The sequence below is a fragment of the Callorhinus ursinus genome, unplaced genomic scaffold (genome assembly GCF_003265705.2).
Source record: "Callorhinus ursinus isolate GAN/ISIS: 27379988/994484 unplaced genomic scaffold, GSC_fseal_2.0 scaffold110, whole genome shotgun sequence".
Taxonomy (NCBI): domain Eukaryota; kingdom Metazoa; phylum Chordata; class Mammalia; order Carnivora; family Otariidae; genus Callorhinus; species Callorhinus ursinus.
In genome coordinates, this window is record NW_027397172.1 from 1,295,293 (window position 1) to 1,314,571 (window position 19,279).

Below are 19,279 nucleotides of genomic sequence, written 5' to 3' on the forward strand. Positions count from 1 at the left end.
AAGAAAGAAAGAAAGAAAGAAAGAAAGAAAAAGAAAGAAGAAAGAAAGAAAGTGTTACCACATTTAATCCTCACAAGGATTCTGCTGAGCCGTGTTCTTACCCCCTGCCCCCCACCTTCTACAGGGGGAAGCACTGAGCTGAGTGCTTATCCAGAGGCAGTGTGATGCTGGGCAAGCTGCGCAGAGGATTCAGTCCTCCTCCTGAGTCAGTGGCCCAGAGGGCAGGACAAATAGCCTAATCACCCTGGTGGTGGTGGGGGGTGCATTTTCAAAACCTTGGGGAAAGGGAGCTGGCAAAGGTCAGGAGCCTGCTCCAGACACCTACCTGGCACCCTGGCTGAAGGGGTCTGGTAGGGGCTCATGGACAGGGGGCAGGAGACAGAAACTGAGAGACAGAGACAGAGGGGGTGTTAGGGGGACGAAGGAAAGGAGATGATGAAGAGAGAGAGAAAGGGAGAAAGTCAAAGAAAGGATGGGCATGGATGGAGAGGCAGAGAAACACAATATCCTGTCTGCCAATGTCTATATGGCTTTGTTCATAATTGCAAAAAACTGGAAACAATCCAAACAATAGCAGGTGAATGGATCAACAAACTGGCACATCCAGACAATGGGACCCTCCTCAGCAGTAAGAAGGAATGAGCTATTGAGTGAATCTCATGCTAAGTGAGAGAAACCAGACTCAAAAGGCTCCATGCTCTATGATTCCCTTTATATGATTCTGGAAAAGGCAGGGACAGAACACAGAGCTGTGGTGGCCAGGGACTGGCATGGACTACAAAGGGGCATAAAGGGATTCTGGGGGGTGAGGGAAATGATCTGCTTCCCAACTGTGGTGGTGGTTCTATGAGATTTGTCAAAACTCGAAAACACGAAAAAGGGTGAATTTTACTGTATGTAAATCATACCTCAAGAAACTTGCCCAAAGACAGAGGAAAGAGAGGGGAGGCTGGAGGTGAGGAGGAAGGCAGAGGAGAGGAAAGACAGCCCAAGGGCTCCTGGGTGGCTCAGTCGGTTAAGCGTCTGCCTTCAGCTCAGGTAATGATCCCAGGGTCCTGGGATCGAGTCCCACATCAGGCTCCTTGCTCAGCAGGGAGCCTGCTTCTCCCTCTCTCACCCTCTGCTTGTGCTCTCTCTGTCAAATAAATAAAATCTAGAAAGAAAAGAAAGCAAGCAAGAAAGCAAGCAAGCAAGCAAGCAAGCAAGCAAGCTAGCAAGCTAGCAAGAAAGCAAGAAAGAAAAAGAAACACAGGGAAGAGAGCCTTAGTAGGTAGGGAACTGCAAGGGTGGTAAGAACCCCTGCTTCCACCACGGCCACGGCCACATCCCTACCAGCTCATAGTGGGGGTTTTCCCAGGGCCAGGGGCCCAGATCCAGGAATCTCCCCCTTTTCAGCCTGGGAACTCGGTCTCTACTGGTGGGGGGATGTGGTCTTGGGCCATCCCTGGACCACAAGGCTTGAGCCCCCACTGTAGCCCCGCCTTAGGGAGTGCCCATACTCCCGCCCCAGATCCTGTTACTGGGATACTGCAGGGGAAAGCATTTCCTGCCTAGATGACTTGGCAGCTCCCACTGCCATGGAGACCAGCTTGGAAGCTGAGAAGGCCTCAGTCTCCTCGGGCTGCTCCGACCCAGCAGGCGGGAGGAAGAGGAAGCCAAAGGGACCCCTCTACACTGGTAGGGTCCAGCCCCAAGGGTAGCCAAGCAAGGACCTAAGCCCGGATCCACCCACCCATTCCCACACACATACACATTTCCTGGCAGTGCCATCCCTCCCCGAATAGATCTCAGCCGTAGATCCTTCCTTAGTTGGAAAGTCAGGGGTTAGGGGATCAAAGCCCCCACATCTGTCTCCTCTCCCCTGCAGCCATGTTTATCAAAGTGATGTTTGGAGGTAAGTGGGGTCCCCTGTCCCTCAGATGGGTAGGGGGGTGGTACATTCAGAAGCGTGCTTCCCTCTGCCCTGGGGAGATTGGGGAGGCAGTGTGGGGAAGGGGGGTGCACTTACATAAGAGGATGGGGGTGGTTAGGGAAACAGCTCTATGAAGAAGCAGACAGAATGCTTGGAGTCCCTTGAGGGGCAACCCCGATGGCTGGGTCCTGGGAAGTTGCCATGGGCTCTTCTAGAAGAGCACCCACCACATCACCATGGGGTGTGTTTTTAAATTACACAATCTCCAATTCGATCAGTGGTCCTCAAGCTTCAGGGTACATCAGGTGCAGATTTCCTGACTTTCGGTGGCAGGTGGGGCCGGGATGGGAGGTGGGGGGTCCGGTGCTGGAGGGAGATCTTGTGCAGAGGTAGTGTTGGAGCGGGAGGGGGGCATCCAGTGCAGGAGGCAAGAGCCATGTGCCCTGGTCACCAGCATCTCAAGAGATGGATGAAGGAGGGTACAGTCTTAATCCTGGAGTCCTATTCCCTGCTCTGGTTAGAGAGGAGATGGGAGACAGATGGTCCCAGATTGGGGGAAGAAGAGGGTCCCATTCGCTCACCTCTGCCCCGCCCCTACAGCTGGCTGCTGGGAGCTGGTGAACACTTGGTGCAGCCCGGTGACCCTCACCACCCACTTGAGGCAGAGGGGGCAGGTGCCCCCAGATGGTGAGGGGGCAGGGAGGGGTGCTGGGAAGGAGGGGCCGAAGGCCCTCCAGGCAGAGGTGCCAGCCCTGCCTTGCCTCCCTCTCTGCTTTCCCAGCGGTCATTGCCCTCCTGGCTGAGGATGGGCACTTGGTGAGTCTGGATGAGGGACTGGAGGAGGGGGCTTCCCAGGCCCCTTCCACGGGCAGCGCCCTGCTGCAGGAGCGTGGGACCTATGTCCTCGTGCAGATCATCAGTAAGTGGGGCCCAAGATTTCCCCCTGGAGTTATGCTGGAATGTGAGAGGGGGGGCAGCAGTTCCAGAGACCACCCAAGGCCCTGGCCAGCACTCCTACTTTGGCCAGGACCTAGCCCCTGACCCTTCCCATCCAATGCCTTGGTGGCCCCAGCCAGGACCAGCAAACAGGTCCAGAGTGAGAGGTGGGGGTGGGGACCAGCAAAACAGTCAGGAATTGGTCTTCCTCCCTCCACAGAGGGGGAGGGTGGGGCTCCCACCCGCTATGAGTCCCTCCTGGAGAACCTGGACGACCAGTACCCAGAGCTAGCAGGTGAGTGTCATGGTTGAGCCCCAGGGGGAGGGTGCACCTTCTCCCCAGCACCCATAGGGAGGGCTTCCTGGGCCTTCCAGAGGAGCTTCACTACCTGTCAGGCCTACACCCCATGAGTGATTGCCGGAAGAAGCGCACGAGCACTCGGCGTGGCCACCAGGAGCAAGGCCCCTCTTCAAGGCCACGAAGGATGGGCTCCCTGCCATCCAGGACCCGCTAGCTGGGGCCAGAAGCCAGCCAGGTAAGGAGGAGACATGGATATCTGGGGGGATGCTCACACCTGAAAGTCCCAGGGGACAGGCTTAGGTGTGCTGATACACAACAAACACCACCCCCCACACCCTGCAAACATGTATACACATAAATACCCACAAGGTGGAACACACCGCATGAAGAGACATCCCCACCACTCCACTGGACTATAAGTACCTAAGGGCAGGGACGTCCTCAGTGCCCTGGAGATATCGAATAGAGCCTGGCACACAGTAGGTGCTGAATGCAGAGCTGATGAATTCAATGAAGGCAGCAGCCCAGAGTACATGATAGTGAGGTCTGCCTTGGGTTCGAAGGGCCTGCTTGTCTATTCCGGCAGGTCCTGTGATCTGGCACATCACAGCCAAGTGGCTGAGCTGGACTCTGATCCAAGGGGGTTGGCTGTGGTGACCTCTGCCGTGTGTGATCAGGCCCAAACAGCAGCCCAGAGGCATTCTTCTTGCAGAATGTGGACTTACTGAGAAGCTGCATCAGCCTGAGGGGCAAGGTCACAGACCGGATGTGAGGCCACCAAGGGGGGCCCCCCAAGATGTGGGTGCAGAGAAAGGGATCCAGAGGCAGAGACAAGGAGGGTGAAGAGGGCAAGCATTCCTGAGAGCGGGAGACAACAAACAGGCTTGTCCGTCCAGGATTCTAGTCCCGAGTCAGTCAGATGCCCTTGGGGTCCCTACTAATGCCTCACTCCTATCTGGACTGTCCAAGGTCATCAGATTCCAACAGGGCTCCTCCCCTCCCCCACCCAGGATGTCAGCTTAAGGTGAAGCAATTGCACCCCACAGTTGGACATTCATCCGTGCTCCTTGACCCCACCCCAGCAGACAGGCTAGTGAGAGGGCACACAGCAGGCTATGGTCTAAAATAAACTCTTTTAATTGCACATTTGCGTCTCCGGTCATCTGTGGGGTAAGAAACCCCCTCCTCACTCCAAATCCCAGCTACACGGGTACAATCTGACGTCATGGTCCAGCTGTCAGGTGAAGGGGTGAAGGTGGGTGCAGGGCTGGCTCATGGATCTGCACCAGTCCGCACCTGTCTCTTCAGGGCAGGGAGCTCAGACCTGCGGAGAGAGAAGTGGCACAGGCTGGTGGGCAGCCTGCAGGTGCAGGATGAGGGACTGTCTCTCCCACTCCTGCCTGGGTCAGGGGCTGCTCACTCACCGTGGTTGTACTTGCACTGCTTCAGGGCCTCGCTGAAGCCCTCACACAGGGACAGGTCACTCTGAGTGGTGGAGCAGTCCAGGAACTGCTTGATCTCGTAGGCGCAGGGCCCCATCTGCAGGGGCTGGGGGCCAGTGCGGGTGGGAGCCTGGCGTATGACAGAGGACGCAGCAACGTCAGCTCCAGGTTGGCACCTAAAAGTGCGCTCCAAAGCCAGCCCCTCCCCACACCCCCAGCCCAGGGGCCCCTGGGATCCCTGGCAGGCTGACTGACTTGGGGGCCAGCCTGCCCTGTCTAGCCCCAGCTGCTCCATCTGTGAAACAGAGGGAGCCCACAGCCCTGTCAAACCCACTCAGCGGATGCTACTGCCGGTATGGACAGCATTTCCCGATCGCCTCATAATGGGATCGCTGAGCAAGTAGGGCCTGAGAGGGGGGAGAAGACTCTAAAAAAGCAAGGTGCTGTGCTTGTACTCTTGTTGGAGTATAAGCCCCACCTCCACAAGTACTAGCAGCTTCCAGGCTCAGCCACAGTGATCCTCATGACCCCTGACCCTGCCACTAAGCCACATTTGGCTCAGGACTGGTGGGGTGCCCAGTAGGGGATAGGTGAGCAGGAAGCGGGCTCAGAGCTGCTGGCTACCCCCTTGCCCTTGGGATGCAGGGACTGCAGGGCAGAACCTGGGAATGGGACGAACAGGGACTCAGAACTTCAACATCCCTCCCCTCCACTAGGGTTAGGTTACCTTGGGCCAGTCTCTGAACCGCTAAGGGCTTTGGTTTCCCCATTTTTAAAGGGCTGCTTGGTCCCTGCGAGTCTAGGGACCTCGGCCTCCGGAAAGGGGCTAGAACCTGCCTGTGAGTGACATGAGACCAAAAGCAGAGTGAGGAATAAGAGTCCTGGGCCTGAGGCAGCTCTGAACACACCAGGGCACTTCTCGCTGGACATTCCAGTAGCACCCTACTACATGACCCTCGTGGGAAGTCGGCCCCAGTTTCGCCCGAGTCCGCTGCTCACCTGCTCAGCGGCAGGCTGGGCGGGCTCTGAGCTCCCCCCGCTGAAGGCTCCGGTCAGGGCGCTACCCACGACGTGTCCCACAGCCGAGCCCACGGCCACCCCAGCGGCCGTGGACGCCATCTGCGCCATCAAGCCAGGCTGGCCCGACGGGGCCGGGGCCGGTGCAGCGGCCGAGGGCGGCGGGTGCGCGGGTGGGTGAACAGTGCGGCTGCGGGGTGGGGGTGGGGGGGAAATAGGGTTAATCTCAGCCGGACCCCTGAACTGGGGCCCCAGGGGCCTGCAGCTCCTGGACACGAACCCCGTCCTCCTCCTCCCCGCCGAGGGTGGGCGACCACCGTCCTAGACACGTGGTTGCGGCACCCCGCCCCTCCCCCCACCAAGATGGCGCAGCAGCCGCCAAGGTCAACTCTCGCGCCCTTGCGGGGGAGCGCCCGCGCTTCCCTAGCCCCCTCCCCGCCCTCCCCTGTCCCGCTCACACCTGGCTGGCCGGGCGGCCGCGCTTCGGCTCCCCCGGGGCATGGTTGTGGCGGTGAGACTCGGCCAAGGGCAGGCGGAGACGGCTACCGTAGCAGCGGTTCTGTCTCGGGGACAAACCGGGCACCGCTAAACACCGCCGGCGCAAGGGGGCGGGGCCTAAGGGACACGCCTCCAGAGGGAGTCGCCGGTCGACCCGCAGCCCTCACCTTCACCTCCGGGACCTGTCCCTTACAGCATCACCTCCTCTCAGCGCCCTTCTTTTTTTTTTTTTTTAAGATTTTATTTATTTATTTGAGAGAGAGAATGAGAGAGAAAGCACATGCAGGGGGAAGGTCAGAGGGAGAAGCAGACTCCCTGCCGAGCAGGGAGCCCCATGCGGGATTCGATCCAGAGACTCCAGGATCATGACCTGAGCCGAAGGCAGTCACTTAACCAACTGAGCCACCCAGGCGCCCTCTCAGCGCCCTTCTTAGCTGGCAGCGTTACCCTGCGCCCTCCCTGCGCCTGGCCCGAGCTGTGTGGGCCCTGGGGACACGGACCAATGCTGCAAAGTGTCGAGGGCTTACGCCGGGGCGTTGGGCCAAGTCCCTTCAAAAACCACCGCGGGGCGCAGGGAGTGAGTGGAGTTGGTTTGCTGTCCGAGCGCCAGGGCAGAAATAGACAGGGAGGCGACCGGTTGAAGCCAGCAAGGGAGGGGTCAGGCCAGGCTCTGGTCCCCCTCTTACGGACTGGGTTTACCGACTACGACTTGGCCTCAGGGTCGCGGGCCGGGGGTGGGGGGGTGTGTGGAGGAATAGAGCTGGGAAGAAATACCCAGGGGATGGCCTGGCGCGACCGGTATCCAGAAACCCCGCCAGGGGGCGTCCGGAGCCTCTCTTCGACTCCATCCCGGTTCAAAAGCGCTGCAACCCTGGGAAGCCTTGAGCAGCACCCTCCTGGGGTGGGATGAACGCCTCCCATCCCATGCGGCCCAGCACCCCGCCTGACACCCTACCCCGCAGAACGGATGCAGCGCGGGACGGTGACAGCGTTTACGGGACATACAAGCAGCATGCCCATTCCAAAGGTGCCCAGAGGCGTTTGCGCAGGTTTGAATCCTGTGGCCTCGCGATTTTACCACCTTGGTTCCAGGCCAAGGGAAGGGCGGAGGCACAGATTTAGGACGCTTCCCAACCCTTCAGGAACTTGAGGTTTATGTTTTTTTCTGAGTGATTTCTCGGTGACCACATCATTACCCTTGGGCTTGGGAGGAGCTCTGATTTCTTTACCCTCCCCTATCACCATCCCGCATGCGGGGGGGGGGGGGGGAGGGAGGGCTTGTGGCGCCTGGATTGTAGAGAGGATGAAATCACCCCAAGCAAAAGTGAGTCACTTTGAAGAAACAGATTGCTAACACTTCAGGTGGGTCTCGTGTCTCCTGGCCCTCTAGGAGTCTCTGTGGAGCCTTCCTGGAGAGGCTATGAGGACTCCCTGGACTGGGCCCTGGAGGGAAGAGCTGCGTGGGTCTGATTGCCCTCCTGTCCCTCTTGGACTCCTTCCCTTATTCGGCCCAGGCTGGGTGCCCACAGCCTCACCTTGCAGCTTCTCAGGACCCTGCCTGGCAGGATGGGAGCCACTACCTGGGTCTGGGCTCTACACGGTTGCCCATGATGGAGCAGACTGCCCTGGTGAAATGATGAGGCCCCAGGTCATGAGCGTGGAGGATCCCTTCCAGAATATGGACACCACCCTCTCCTTTGATTTTCACCTCTTCTCTTCTCAGGTCTCAGGAGGCTGGCCCTGAGGGCCCCTGTGGAGCAAGTTAGTCTCTTGGGCAGCCAGTATCCCACTCAGACAACGTCCCCCCACCTGCCTCAGCCTGCTGATAGCACCCTCCCTCCCAACCCCCTCCACTTGCCTGCTGGTCTGGGAAAGCCTGATCTGGCCCCTTCCTCTTGGGCCCTCAGTTTTCCCATTTATAAATTGTCTGTAGTTCTATTCTAAGCTGGGGGGCTGGCCAGCCTCCTCCTTATGCCTCAGTTTCCCTTGGGACACATCCCTTGTCTCAGCTATTGTACCAGCTAAGGCTGTAAGGGGTAGGAAAACTTGCCCATGGGAACAACCACCTGTCATAGGCTAGCAGTAGGTCTGAGGTCAGGCCATCAGGGAGACCAGCTAGGGAAAGCCTTCCAAAGGTGGGGGGTAGGGACCAGGAGGAGTGAAACCCAACCTCTCGCACACTCCCCAAAGCACAACGGGAAACTGAGGCCCGGAGGCGCAGCAGCTAGCCTGGGTCACCCCGCACCAGGCCTCAGAGACGTCAGGCTCCGCATGACCCCGGGAAGGACTGGGTCTCGGCCCCCGGCCCCAGCCGGGCCAGCCCCTCCCCGTCCACCTCCCCCACCCTGGCCGTGGACACCGCGGGGAGAGTTTAGAACAAAAGGCGCGAGGGGCGGGACCGGGGCGGGCCAGGGGCGGGGCGGAGGCTATAAGGGGCGGCGGCCCGGCGCGGCCCAGCAGGCCCAGCAGCCCCGGGGCGGATGGCTCGGGCCGCCCGGCTCCGCGGCGCGGCCCTGCGCGCCCTCCTGCTCCCACTGGCGCTGTTGCTGCTCCCGCCGCCGCCGCTGCTGGCCTGGGCCCCGCGGTCCCCGGTGAGTGCCCGCCGCCGGTCGACCGCTCCTCGCCGAGGGAGTGTCGGGCACGCGGGCTGGGCCCAGCGGCCGAGCTGGACCCACGGGGGCGCTCGGGGTGGCCTGGAGTGGCCCGTTCCCCGAAACGCTTTCTGGGTCCCTGTGGACGTGAAAGATAGTGAGCTTCCCGTCCCCGGAGGTGTGCAAGTGGAGCCTGCGCCTGGATCGCTCAGGCTGGTGAGGCGGGACTCCGAGCTAGACGCACGCCCCCTCCCAGCGTGGGGACCTGCTTCTCGGCGCCCCAGCTGCAGATGTTGGGCTGTGTGCGGGGTCAGGTAGCCGAGGGAGTGGTTACAGGGCCTCCTATTCATTCCGGGGACAAAGCCTCAGGCTGGTGTCAGCCTCCAGGTGTGTGGCCTCAGTGAGCACACCTCCAGGGGTGCAGTGAGCTGGAGGATTAAGGAAGAGCTGGGAGGGCAGCACTGCGCCGGGACAAATGGGGTCTGAGCCCAGAAGAGGTGGCAAAACCTGGGCACCTACAAGTGGCAAGTTTGGGAGGTGTGAAGCCAGGACAGCGAGAGTGTGAGAGCTACGGGGAGGGTGCACGTGTGTGCATGTATGTGTGCCAGAGAAAGTAAGAAAGAAGAGCCGAGAGTGGGCAGCAGAGACCCTCAGAAAGGATGGGGGTGGGGAGAGAAAGGGAAGAGAGAGGAATGTGTGATCAGGAGAGAGGACAATCTGGGTGAGAGGGCAGCCCAGTGACTAGAGGAAAGGCAGTCACGGGTTGTTGTGTGACGGCCTGTGTGTGCCCAGCCGGGGCCTCGAGGAACCACTCACGAGTGTGGCCAGGCAGAGCCCGGGCAATCGCAGGCCCACAGGCCCCCTGGACCTCGGCTGTGGCATCCAGACAGCTCAGGCTGGGATGGGAGCATTAGGAGGTGTGACAGGCAAGAGTCGTGGGATGGTGAGGAGGGAGATCTGACCAGCTGGGCCCCCTCTGTCCAGTCACACCATCTCTGCGCTGGCCAGCCTTGCCCCATCCTGGCTGTGGGAGCAGAAGAGGAGAGGATGGGTGGGTAGGGAAGGGGGGGCACCTCAGTCCAGAGGCTTTGCCTCTTCCCCAACTCCTCCCAGTCCCCTTGAACTTGGGGCAGAGTCCAGAATCCCCGTGGGTAGCCAGTTGACCCCCTGGGTTCAGGAATTGGAGATCTGGGTTTGAACCATGTGCCCCAGGTGAGTCCTCTTGTCTTAGGACCCCACCCCTCAGTCTTGTGGGGGGGCGGATAACAGTGCCCACTGCTGGCCACTGAGGATTAAATGAGGTAATGGGAGGAGAGGGCACAGCCAGTCAAGCCGGACACACACTGTCACCTGTGACTGCCACTTTGACACTCGTGCAGGGTCAGTTGGGGCCGGGTCTGAGCTGGGCTGTTGTCTGTCACTCTGAAGATATGCAGGGAGCATTAGGGGTCGCCTTCGCATGTTCATCCCCAGGCTGCCATCCGCAGAGCCAGGAAAACTCTATAGATATTTATCCATCCCAGTTTGCAGCTTTCAGGGCTGATGAAAGCCCCGCAGCCTGGTGGGACCGATGCTGTGTTCCCTCCTGGAGCCAGCAGGGGAGGGGGGCAGTGGATGGACCTGCCTGTTGCCTGGTGCACGGTTTGAGCAGGTTGCTTGACTTCTCTGAGCCTCAGAGGGGCGTGGTGCTCCACAGAACGGGTGCGGTGATGCTCCCCATTCTTTCTCACCGCCTTACAAAGTGCCCTTCCATCAGGGTCGCCTCCTGCTGTTATTAATTATCCCCATTGGACCAATAGCAAACTGAGGCTCAGACTAGCCTGGCCTACCCAGCAGTTTTCTGGTTTGGGGTCCTTTATCTCCCCTCTGTGGGGTGCCTCCCATTTTCTAGATTGGAAGTTGACCCAGGCGCTGACCCCAAGCCTCTAGTTCAGCCAGGAGACAGAGTTAGCTAAGAAGTTCCTCAAGTATGTTTGAGGCTGTGGTTTGGTGCCCCCAAGAGGAAGGCGGGGTGAGTGAGCTCAGTGCCCACCACTGAGGGCAGGCCAGGGGAAGCTCCTGTCTGAGGAGGAGGAAAAGGGAAGGCATCGGAAAAAGAAACACTTCCCAGGAATGTGGGTTTTGGAGATAGGCCAAGAGTTGAAGAGGTGGGGGGAGGGTGGCACGAGCCCCAGATCTAGGCCCACCTCTTCTCTGACTTGCTGTGTGACCCTGGGCAGTCCTTGACCTCTCTGGGCTCTGTTTCTTCCTCTGAGAAATGTGCCTGCTCCCCAGCCCTCCCAGGGCTACAGATGAGGCCAGGCATGGTCTGTGCCCACCACCCCATCTCACTGAATCCCAGAAGCCTTGGGAGGATGAAGCACACCTTAGGGATCAGCAAGGGGCTTTGCGCCAGGCCTTGCAGTTAAGGTGCCTGACCCCAGGCCAGAAAAGACTCAGAAAGATGAAGTGTGGGAGGTCTGCGGGGCAGGGAGCATGTGTCCCTTTCCAGTAATGGGGAAACTGAGGCCAAGAGCCATTAAATGATGGGCTCCAAACACCAAATATTTGAAAGGAGACCTTGATTCTAGCGCCTCCTGCTCACTCACTCCAAGACCAGTGAATGTGACACGGACAATAAGCCTGAGCCTCTGGCTTTGGGGGAGACCCTGCACCAGTCCCTCTGCTCTGGGCCTGCAAGCTCCCTGCTGCTAGCTGCAATTCCTGTTTATGATTTAGTCTGGGAACTTTGGGGGGGCTGGCCCCCAGGCGAGCGGTGGGAGCTATAGCACAGTTGGCAAGAGCAGATTTCTCGGTGTGGGAGGGGAGGGCCCACAGGGGCAAGGAGCTGGGCCAGGGAATAGGCTGCAGTGGGCAGTAGAGGAGGTTATTTAAATCCCTCTGCTATGGTGCCATCCCCATTGGACAGAGAAGTCAAAGCTAAAAGAGGGAAGGGACTTGCGCAGGGTCCTTCCCTCCAGGGTGACCGTGGCATAGGACTGGGGCCTCTGAATCTCAGACTATGGCTCTTTCTGTTGGACTGGGAGAGTACCATGCTCCAGGGCTCTGGGCATGGACCTAGAGCTTCATGGGGGCAGGAGAGGAAGGGATGGTGTGTGTGTCCATTACCCACCCTCCCTCCATGGCCGGCTGCTCCAGGCCTCACTGGAGGGCAGAAGAGATGAGAGAGTTCTGCGCAGAGGTGTGAATAGAGCTGGTAGGCTGGGCCCTGGGCTGTCTGGGGCTCCCAGGGGACAACCCAGTCCTGCCCTTTCCAGGGTTGGGGGAAGGAATCTGTTTATCCAGGAAGTCAAGGGGGCAGTCTGGGGAGGAGAAGGGGCAGGCTCTCATGGCTAGGCACACAGACCTGGGGTCCACATCCTCAGTGTGAGACCTCGCTTATGTAACTTCCCCACCGTACTGGGGGTATGAGGGTGGAAGTTCAATAAGCTGACAGAGTGCCTGGGAAGTAGCAGGTGCTTAATAATTTCCCATTCCTTCTCTTCTGTCACCAAGGTGAGGCCAGCCTGGATCCCTCCTCCAGGGTGGGAAGGGTGGCTCCAGCCTGAAGAGCACAGCAGAGGTAGCAGGTAGGGAGTGGGTTGTGAGCACAGAGAGCCTATCACCTGCCAGTTGTTACCTGGGCAAGTTGCTTAACTTCTCTGGGCTCTGTTTTCTCATCTGAGAAATGGGGGATGATGACAATGGAATTAGTGAGAGATCCCATCAGGGGCTAAGAGCATGTCTGTGGAACTGTTGGTAGGGTCCTAGCCTAGATACAGGTGAACTGCAAGTGATAAGTACTTAACTAGCAGTAAGTCCAGTGTTGACCAGAACCTACAAGCCAGTGAGGCTGGGCTCTGCCAGATAACTAACCAAGCTCTGAAATTAGAAAGCTGGTCCAGGCTTCTTCTCATACCCCGGGTAGCTGTGTCGCTGGGTGTTGAGAAGACCCCTTCCTAGTGCGCTGTTCTTGGGGTTGAGTCTGGGTGGCTCTGGGAGGTTGAGTTATTGGTGGCTCTGGAATTGGGAGATGGGGGGTGCTGGGACAGTGATCAGAGTCCTGGGATGCCTAGGGCCTGGGAGAGCTGCCAGAGGCTAACGGTGACGGTGGAGCCTGCATGGCCTGGCTCCCACCCCAAATATGGCTATGGGGAGGCCCCAGCCACCCAGACCAGTCAGCCCCAGACCAGACAGGCGCTTAGTCTCTAACAAACAGCATGGCTCCATGCCTCTCCAGCTTTGCGTAGTATCCCTAGCCTAGCCTTTGCCTCCTGCCTGGGACACCAGAGTCCTCACCTGGCCCCGCCCGTGCCCTTGCTAGGTGACCTTGAAGGGTCTCCCAACCTCCCCGAGCTTCTGCTGTTTTTAAGGCATGAGAACTGTAACCCCCGCCCCGGATGTTGCAGAAGGTGGGAGCTCCAGGTCAGAATGCCCATCTGTGGTGCTGGGGCTCCAGCAGGTCAGGGCTGGGTGGGGCTGGGCATCTGCTAATTGTCTGTCCCCCCTGCCACCCACCCACACATGGATAACACTGGGGAGGTATTCTCCCCATTTGTCAGGTGAGCAAATCAAGGCTGCACTGCAGGGCTGCAGCTCTTCCACACTGGGGAGTGGTGGTGGTGGGTGTCCTGGGTGGGAGCCCATTCAGGTAACAAGAGAGGGCGGAGTTGGTGGGGCCGTGGGGGGAGGGGGGAGGCAGGAAGAAAGGAAGGGGAAAGAGTGTTTGCTGGGTTAGGGGCCAGTAGGGGGAGCAGGGTGAGTTCCTGGGTGTGTGGAGAGGGCTACACCCTGACCCAGACCTTACTGGCCCAAGGGGCTGGATAGGCAGCCCAGGCCCTCCAGGAGGGGGCAGGAAGGCAGCAGGATGCCTCAGAACAAGGCCTTGGGAAATCTGAGCCAGTCCGTGCCAAAGGGCCCTGCCGTGTGATGGCTTGCATACCTCGCCCTCAGTTTGCCCATCCACAGGATGGGCTGGGGTTGAGCATTGGTATGCTGATGGGCCATGAGGATCCGGGGCCTGATCAAGCCTTTGCATCCTATCTCCTGCCCAGGATGCATACCGCCGCCACCCTGTGAGGAAGGGGCCACAGCCTTGGCATGAAGCTGCTCCTGGCAGCCTGGCACCTGCCCCTACCGCCCAGGAGACTCCCCAGCCTGCCAGCACCCCCAGACCTCCCCGCTGCGGTGTGCCTGACCCGCCTGAAGGGCTGAGTGCCCGCAACCGACAAAAGCGGTTTGTGCTGTCAGGCGGGCGCTGGGAAAAAACGGACCTCACCTACAGGTAGGGGCCAGTGGCTATTCGAGCAGGCTCTAGACCTCTACCTGTGTGTCTGTGTGTGAACTGCCACCCTCTTCTGCTTCTTGACACACGCGCTGGAGCTAGATCTCTGTGGTTCACAGACCTGTGTGTCCACTGACCCCCCGAGCCATCCGTGGACCAACTCCCTTAAACGCCAACTTAGATGCACACACAGGCAACACCCTACCACAGCGAGGCCTGCCCACGGCAGAGGGGCAGTAGATCTGTCAACATGCAAAGTCTCAGCACACAGCTGGTGGCTTCATCGACATGTGGGGCATGGCCTCAGTCACCCAGGCAACCTCTAGTGGGGACCTAGTAAGTGCCAGGCCCTGGGACTCTGTGGTAAATGAAGGAAACATGGCCTGCCCTCTCAGGGAGCTAGGCATTCACCATGTCAGTGTTCAGACCTACCATCAGAACTTGGAATCCATGCGGGTGGGAACGGTGGTGAGCGAGCAGGACAGGTCACGCTGGGAGTGACGCAGAAGCTGAGATTTCTGCAGGTGGGGAGTTGGCCCAGGACAGAAGGCATGTGAAGAATGATGGTGTCACACAGATCGGAGCTCAGAAATGTCCTGGATGGGGAACTGAAACCAAGGTGGGGTCAAGGGGCCTGGGTCTCCCCACAGTGAGTGGCACAATCAGGTCTAGAAGGTGGGTCTTGGGGCTCCTGGTTCTGCATTCTTTCCACCAAATGCAGACACCTGTGTGCACCAAAGGACATACAAACCCACATAAAGATGTTCCCCCATGGAAGAGGGACCGCAGCTGAGGCCTAGAGCACACCTGGCTTGTGTCCCACGTGCATGCATCCCCACTGAGCATCCAGGGGCAACTCCTGGCCCATCAGCCAGCAGGGGGCTGTCCCAAGCGAGGCCCAGGCCCCTCCTCCTCCCCCCAGGATCCTTCGGTTCCCGTGGCAGCTGGTACGGGAGCAGGTACGGCAGACGGTGGCAGATGCCCTACAGGTGTGGAGCGAGGTAACACCACTCACCTTCACCGAGGTGCATGAGGGCCATGCTGACATCATGATCGACTTTACCAGGTGAACCAGTGGCCTAAGACCCCGCCGGGCACCAGCCCCACCGGTCAGTAGCCACTGACTCTGCCCCACCACCCGCAGGTACTGGCATGGGGACAACCTGCCATTTGATGGGCCTGGGGGCATCCTGGCTCACGCCTTTTTCCCCAAGACCCACCGAGAAGGAGATGTCCACTTTGACTATGACGAGACCTGGACTATCGGGAACAACCAGGGTACGGGCTGGGGACCCGTTTTCCAGATGGGGCAACTAAAGATCATAATGAACGAGGACAAGTCCTTGAGCTGGGCTCTGGAGCTTGGGTGTCCTTGTGGCAGGAAGTTTGAGGATTGCTGGGCTATCTCCCTTTTTCAGGCACAGACCTCCTGCAGGTGGCGGCCCATGAATTTGGCCACGTGCTGGGGCTGCAGCACACAACGGCTGCCAAGGCACTTATGTCCCCTTTCTACACCTTCCGCTACCCACTGAGCCTCAGTCCAGATGACCGCAGGGGCATCCAGCACCTCTATGGCCGACCCCGGCCAGCCCCCACCTCCGGTCCCCCAGCTGTGGGCCCGCAGGCTGGGGTGGACACTAACGAGATTGCCCCCCTGGAGGTGAGGCCCTGCTCCCAGCTCCCTTCACCCTCTGGCCTCCATGGCTCTGATGTGGGCTCTTTCTTAGCCCTTCTCTCCCACGCCAGCCGGAAGCCCCACCAGATGCCTGTGAGATTACCTTTGATGCAGTCTCTACCATCCGTGGCGAGCTCTTCTTCTTCAAGGCGGGCTTCGTGTGGCGGCTACGTGGGGGCCGGCTGCAGCCTGGCTACCCTGCACTGGCTTCCCGTCACTGGCAGGGACTGCCCAGCCCCGTGGATGCAGCCTTTGAAGATGCCCAGGGCCACATCTGGTTCTTCCAAGGTGAGGTGGACTGGGGTTCCTGCTCAAGAGACTTCCAGGAGCCAGGAACATCATGGCCAAGGAGAGGGCCCACCAGCCAGACATACTGGGCAGGGGGAGGGTGCCCTGAAGCCTGAGGGCCAAGGGAGAGCATGGCTCGCTTCTCCAGGCGCAGCTGGGAGGCTCCCAGAGGAGGTGGCTCTCAAGATGGGAATAGAATAGAAGGTATTACCGGTGGGCCATGCATCAGTGCATTCAACCCTTGAAGCCTGTGTGATTAGTATGCCTGTTCTAGAGATGAGATCTCTGGGGAGTAGATGTGGTTAAGCAACTCGCCTGAGGGCACAGTGTGGAAAAGACAGAGCAGGGATTCCATCTAGTTCTGGCAACCCCGGAGCGTGTGCCGTAACTTTCAACTGGGAGAGACAAGAGCCTGGAACATTCTAGGTGGCAGGGACTTCAGCAACAGAGGCCCAAGCCTGCCGCGGCAGGCAAGTGTTTTACGGAAACGGAGGCTGGGGAAGTCTGTGGCAGTGGGTGTGGCCACATGGGTCCCCAGCGGCTGGGCGCAGCAGTTGGGCAGCTCCATTGCAGCCTCCCCTCTCCGGCAGGTGCTCAGTACTGGGTGTACAACGGCGAGAAGCCAGTCCTGGGCCCTGCACCCCTCTCTGAGCTGGGCCTGCTGGGGTCCCCCATCCAGGCCGCCTTGGCCTGGGGCCCCGAGAAGAACAAGATCTACTTCTTTGGAGGCGGAGACTACTGGCGCTTCCACCTCAGCACCCGCCGAGTGGACAGCCCCGTGCCCCGCCGGGCCACTGACTGGCGAGGGGTGCCCTCTGAGATCGACGCCGCCTTCCGGGATGCTGACGGTGCGTTGGGGTGGAGAGGCTGGTACGAGCGGTGCAAGAGCCACGTCTCCCACCCGGTGGTGGCTGGGCCTTAGCTCCTCATCGCAGGTCCTCTGTCCAGTGCTTTCCCCATCCACCCTCCTCCTTGCGCCAGGCCAGTGCTATGCGCCCATACTACAGATGGGAAGACTGAGAGCCAGAGTCATAACTGGTAAAATAATAATAACTGCTGCATGCTGAGGACCGATGATGTTTCTAAGCACAATGCTAAGCTCCCTGTGTGTCTCTGGCAGTTCTCAGAACAGCCCTCTGACATAACACCTGCTACGAAGCCAGTTTCCAGAGGGGCAAACAGAGATTCAGGTGATGAGGGCCACTCAGGTGGATCGTGGGGAGCCAAGCCTCCCACCCAGGCAGTGCCTGCCCCTAACCACCGAACCACCTGGCTGGCCTCCCACAATCTCAAGGGACTAGAGTAGGACTGACTTGCAGTCTGGAACTTTCTCCCCCGTACCCCCAAGCTTGCTTCTTTGCACTCCCACCTCAGGACCTGCTGGCAGAGCAATCCTGTGGTGGCTCTGGGACTCTGGGTCACCTGCATGGTCCACCTTGCCTCAGGATATCTGTCTATAGTCTGGCTGGCAGGTACAGGAGTAGACTGAGGTGGGGTGGGGGGAAGAGGTGTGGTGAGGGGAGGGAGACTTGCTTTCCTGGGTTGAGTTTCTGAGACTCCAGGCATCTGTCAAGCTGGACAACAGTTCAGCTCAGACCCGGAGGCGGGTAGGATTCCGAAGGATGGAAAGTTCTGGAACGGCCACCCTGCACCTACAGGTTTCAAGGAATTCAACAGTGGTCAAGCCCTGGCAATCTGACCTCCCCCTGTGCCTGTCCCTGGGCACATCCTGACTGGCAGGTGCAGGGCCCAGTGTCTACTCACCCCAGCCTGACCCTCCTCTCTCCTCAGGCTATGCCTACTTTCTGCGCGGTCGCCTCTATTGGAAGTTCGACCCTGTGAAGGTGAAGGCCTTGGAGGGCTTCCCCCGCCTCGTGGGCCCCGACTTCTTCGGCTGTACCGAGCCTGCCAACACTTTCCACTAACCACAACTTCTCTCAGGGCTCCTGACCCCTGCCAGGCCACTGATAGCAGATAGAGACCAGTGGCCATCTTTGTGGCTGTGGGTTCAGGCACAGGATAGAGCCTGTGTTTCCTCAGGGGAGTGGGGAGGGGGTGCTGTCATCTTGACAACTGCAGGGAGGGCCACGCAGGTCGTGGTCACCTGCCAGCAACTGTCTCAGACTGGGCAAGGAGACTCTGGTGTTCCTTGAGGGTGAGGGTTTTCTCAGGCCAGCTCCACTCAAACTGTGCAGGTCACAGTCAAACCCTGCTGCCCTGTCTGCATCCCTGTCCCTCAGGTTAGCACCTCAGCAGGGCTGGGGGAGCTGAAGCCCTCATTCTGTCCCTGCTGTGAGGTCCCTGCAGGGTGCTGGCACAGGGGGGCCCTTCTGCCTTTTCCTGAGAGGTCAGCTCTGGGTAGGTGCTTGGAACTGGCTGCCTTCTAGTTGGTGATCCTAGAGATGTGTTCTCCAGGATGCAGGCCAAAAGGTCCAGAGTCAGCTGGGGGAGGGGGGGGTGTTTCCTGCTGGAGACCCCGGGCCCTGGAAGCCCCAACATACCTCAATCCTGTCTTGGGCTAGATCCTTCCCAGCCCTCATTGCAGCACTGGGACCCTCCAAAGTCATGTAAATGTGTGTACAGTGTATACAAAGCCTTTTTTTTTTTTCTACTGAGTACTGTCATTAAATATGGTTATTTTCTACTTGCCTGCCTGAGTTCTTTCTGTAATTATGAGGCCAGGAGGGGAAAAGAGCTGGGGAGGTGGGAGCAGGCTCAGGACCTACTCCACCCACCTAGCCAAGCTTTTGGTCCTTGGGGGCGGACTCTATGCGGATGGCTCCTCTTGCTCTATTCCTCCATCTTGTTTGGCTGGACACCTGGAGTGGCTGTGTAATTGATTCCAGGCTTCCCCTGCTGGCCCCTCAGGGCATCCTCCACGAAGTGGTGGTCACTTTATCTGATCATGTCCAACCCCAGCCCCGATCCTGTAATACTTTGTTTCTCACTGCTGTCAGGACACAGAACAAAACTCAATGGTTACGACAGCCGACCCCACTTAACTCTGAAGGGTGGCCTTGCCCTGCCACCCAGCCTCACCTATCACAGCTGCAATTGTACTAGACTGAACCACGTGAAATTGTCAGCAGTGGGCCGTTTTTGATCTGCTGCCTTGTGCAGCCGGCCACACGGACACTTTGATGCTTTCATTAGTGTCAGCTCCACTCCCAGCTGTAAGCTCTGCAGGGCAAGGCTATCTAGTTTCGCTCACCACCCCACAGCTGCGCCTGTTGTAGGCACAGAGTGCAGAGTTAAGGAAGGAATGGAGAAGTTTGCCTCCCTTCCAGCTCACTGATGCCCCAGCCAAACCAAACACCACCTGGGCCTTGGAATGCTGCCAAGCCTGGGGAAACTTT

The 19,279-nt window shown here is 59.1% G+C and overlaps 3 protein-coding genes across 6 annotated transcripts; 2 read left to right on the top strand and 1 right to left on the bottom strand.

The window, feature by feature from the left end:
* The first annotated feature begins 1,578 nt into the window (after positions 1 to 1,578).
* CUNH22orf15 (chromosome unknown C22orf15 homolog) lies at positions 1,579 to 3,993 on the top strand. Of its 4 annotated transcripts, none has more exons than XM_025857246.2 (6): positions 1,579 to 1,894; positions 2,513 to 2,599; positions 2,694 to 2,831; positions 3,069 to 3,143; positions 3,224 to 3,384; positions 3,736 to 3,993. In XM_025857246.2, the coding sequence occupies exons 1-5, from the start codon at positions 1,870 to 1,872 to the stop codon at positions 3,361 to 3,363; spliced, it is 465 nt and encodes a 154-aa protein (XP_025713031.1). In that variant the 5' UTR covers positions 1,579 to 1,869; the 3' UTR covers positions 3,364 to 3,384; positions 3,736 to 3,993. The 4 variants fall into 4 exon arrangements, with proteins under 4 accessions (XP_025713031.1, XP_073745702.1, XP_073745700.1 ...); XM_073889599.1 differs by lacking the exon at positions 1,579 to 1,894 and adding an exon at positions 2,054 to 2,153; XM_073889601.1 differs by lacking the exon at positions 2,513 to 2,599.
* A 277-nt stretch (positions 3,994 to 4,270) lies between these two features.
* Positions 4,271 to 6,225, bottom strand: CHCHD10 (coiled-coil-helix-coiled-coil-helix domain containing 10). Its single transcript, XM_025857344.2, has 4 exons — positions 6,069 to 6,225; positions 5,591 to 5,798; positions 4,574 to 4,721; positions 4,271 to 4,473 (listed from the first exon to the last, which is right to left on the bottom strand). Exons 1-4 carry the CDS (start codon positions 6,107 to 6,109, stop codon positions 4,454 to 4,456), a joined length of 417 nt encoding a protein of 138 aa, XP_025713129.1. The 5' UTR covers positions 6,110 to 6,225; the 3' UTR covers positions 4,271 to 4,453.
* A 2,241-nt stretch (positions 6,226 to 8,466) lies between these two features.
* On the top strand, positions 8,467 to 18,105 carry MMP11 (matrix metallopeptidase 11). The gene is made up of 8 exons (XM_073889598.1): positions 8,467 to 8,697; positions 13,731 to 13,960; positions 14,883 to 15,026; positions 15,105 to 15,238; positions 15,379 to 15,620; positions 15,707 to 15,923; positions 16,514 to 16,771; positions 17,715 to 18,105. The coding sequence occupies exons 1-8, from the start codon at positions 8,587 to 8,589 to the stop codon at positions 17,846 to 17,848; spliced, it is 1,470 nt and encodes a 489-aa protein (XP_073745699.1). The 5' UTR covers positions 8,467 to 8,586; the 3' UTR covers positions 17,849 to 18,105.
* The last annotated feature ends 1,174 nt before the right edge of the window (positions 18,106 to 19,279 follow it).

Excerpts from the sequence above, each read along its gene's own strand:
- CUNH22orf15 (XM_073889599.1), top strand. The coding sequence starts at position 2,090 with ATGGCTGGGTCCTGGGAAGTTGCCATGGGCTCTTCTAGAAGAGCACCC. Across the intron at positions 2,600-2,693 it reads GGGGCAGGTGCCCCCAGATG|CGGTCATTGCCCTCCTGGCT; the intron begins GTGAGGGGGCAG and ends CTGCTTTCCCAG. Across the intron at positions 3,144-3,223 it reads CCAGTACCCAGAGCTAGCAG|AGGAGCTTCACTACCTGTCA; the intron begins GTGAGTGTCATG and ends TGGGCCTTCCAG.
- CHCHD10 (XM_025857344.2), bottom strand. The coding sequence starts at position 6,109 with ATGCCCCGGGGGAGCCGAAGCGCGGCCGCCCGGCCAGCCAG. Across the intron at positions 4,722-5,590 it reads CCCAGCCTGCCGCTGAGCAG|GCTCCCACCCGCACTGGCCC; the intron begins GTGAGCAGCGGA and ends GTCATACGCCAG. Across the intron at positions 4,474-4,573 it reads GCAGTGCAAGTACAACCACG|GTCTGAGCTCCCTGCCCTGA; the intron begins GTGAGTGAGCAG and ends CTCTCTCCGCAG.
- MMP11 (XM_073889598.1), top strand. The coding sequence starts at position 8,587 with ATGGCTCGGGCCGCCCGGCTCCGCGGCGCGGCCCTGCGCGCCCTCCTG. Across the intron at positions 8,698-13,730 it reads CCTGGGCCCCGCGGTCCCCG|GATGCATACCGCCGCCACCC; the intron begins GTGAGTGCCCGC and ends TCTCCTGCCCAG. Across the intron at positions 16,772-17,714 it reads CGCCTTCCGGGATGCTGACG|GCTATGCCTACTTTCTGCGC; the intron begins GTGCGTTGGGGT and ends CTCTCTCCTCAG.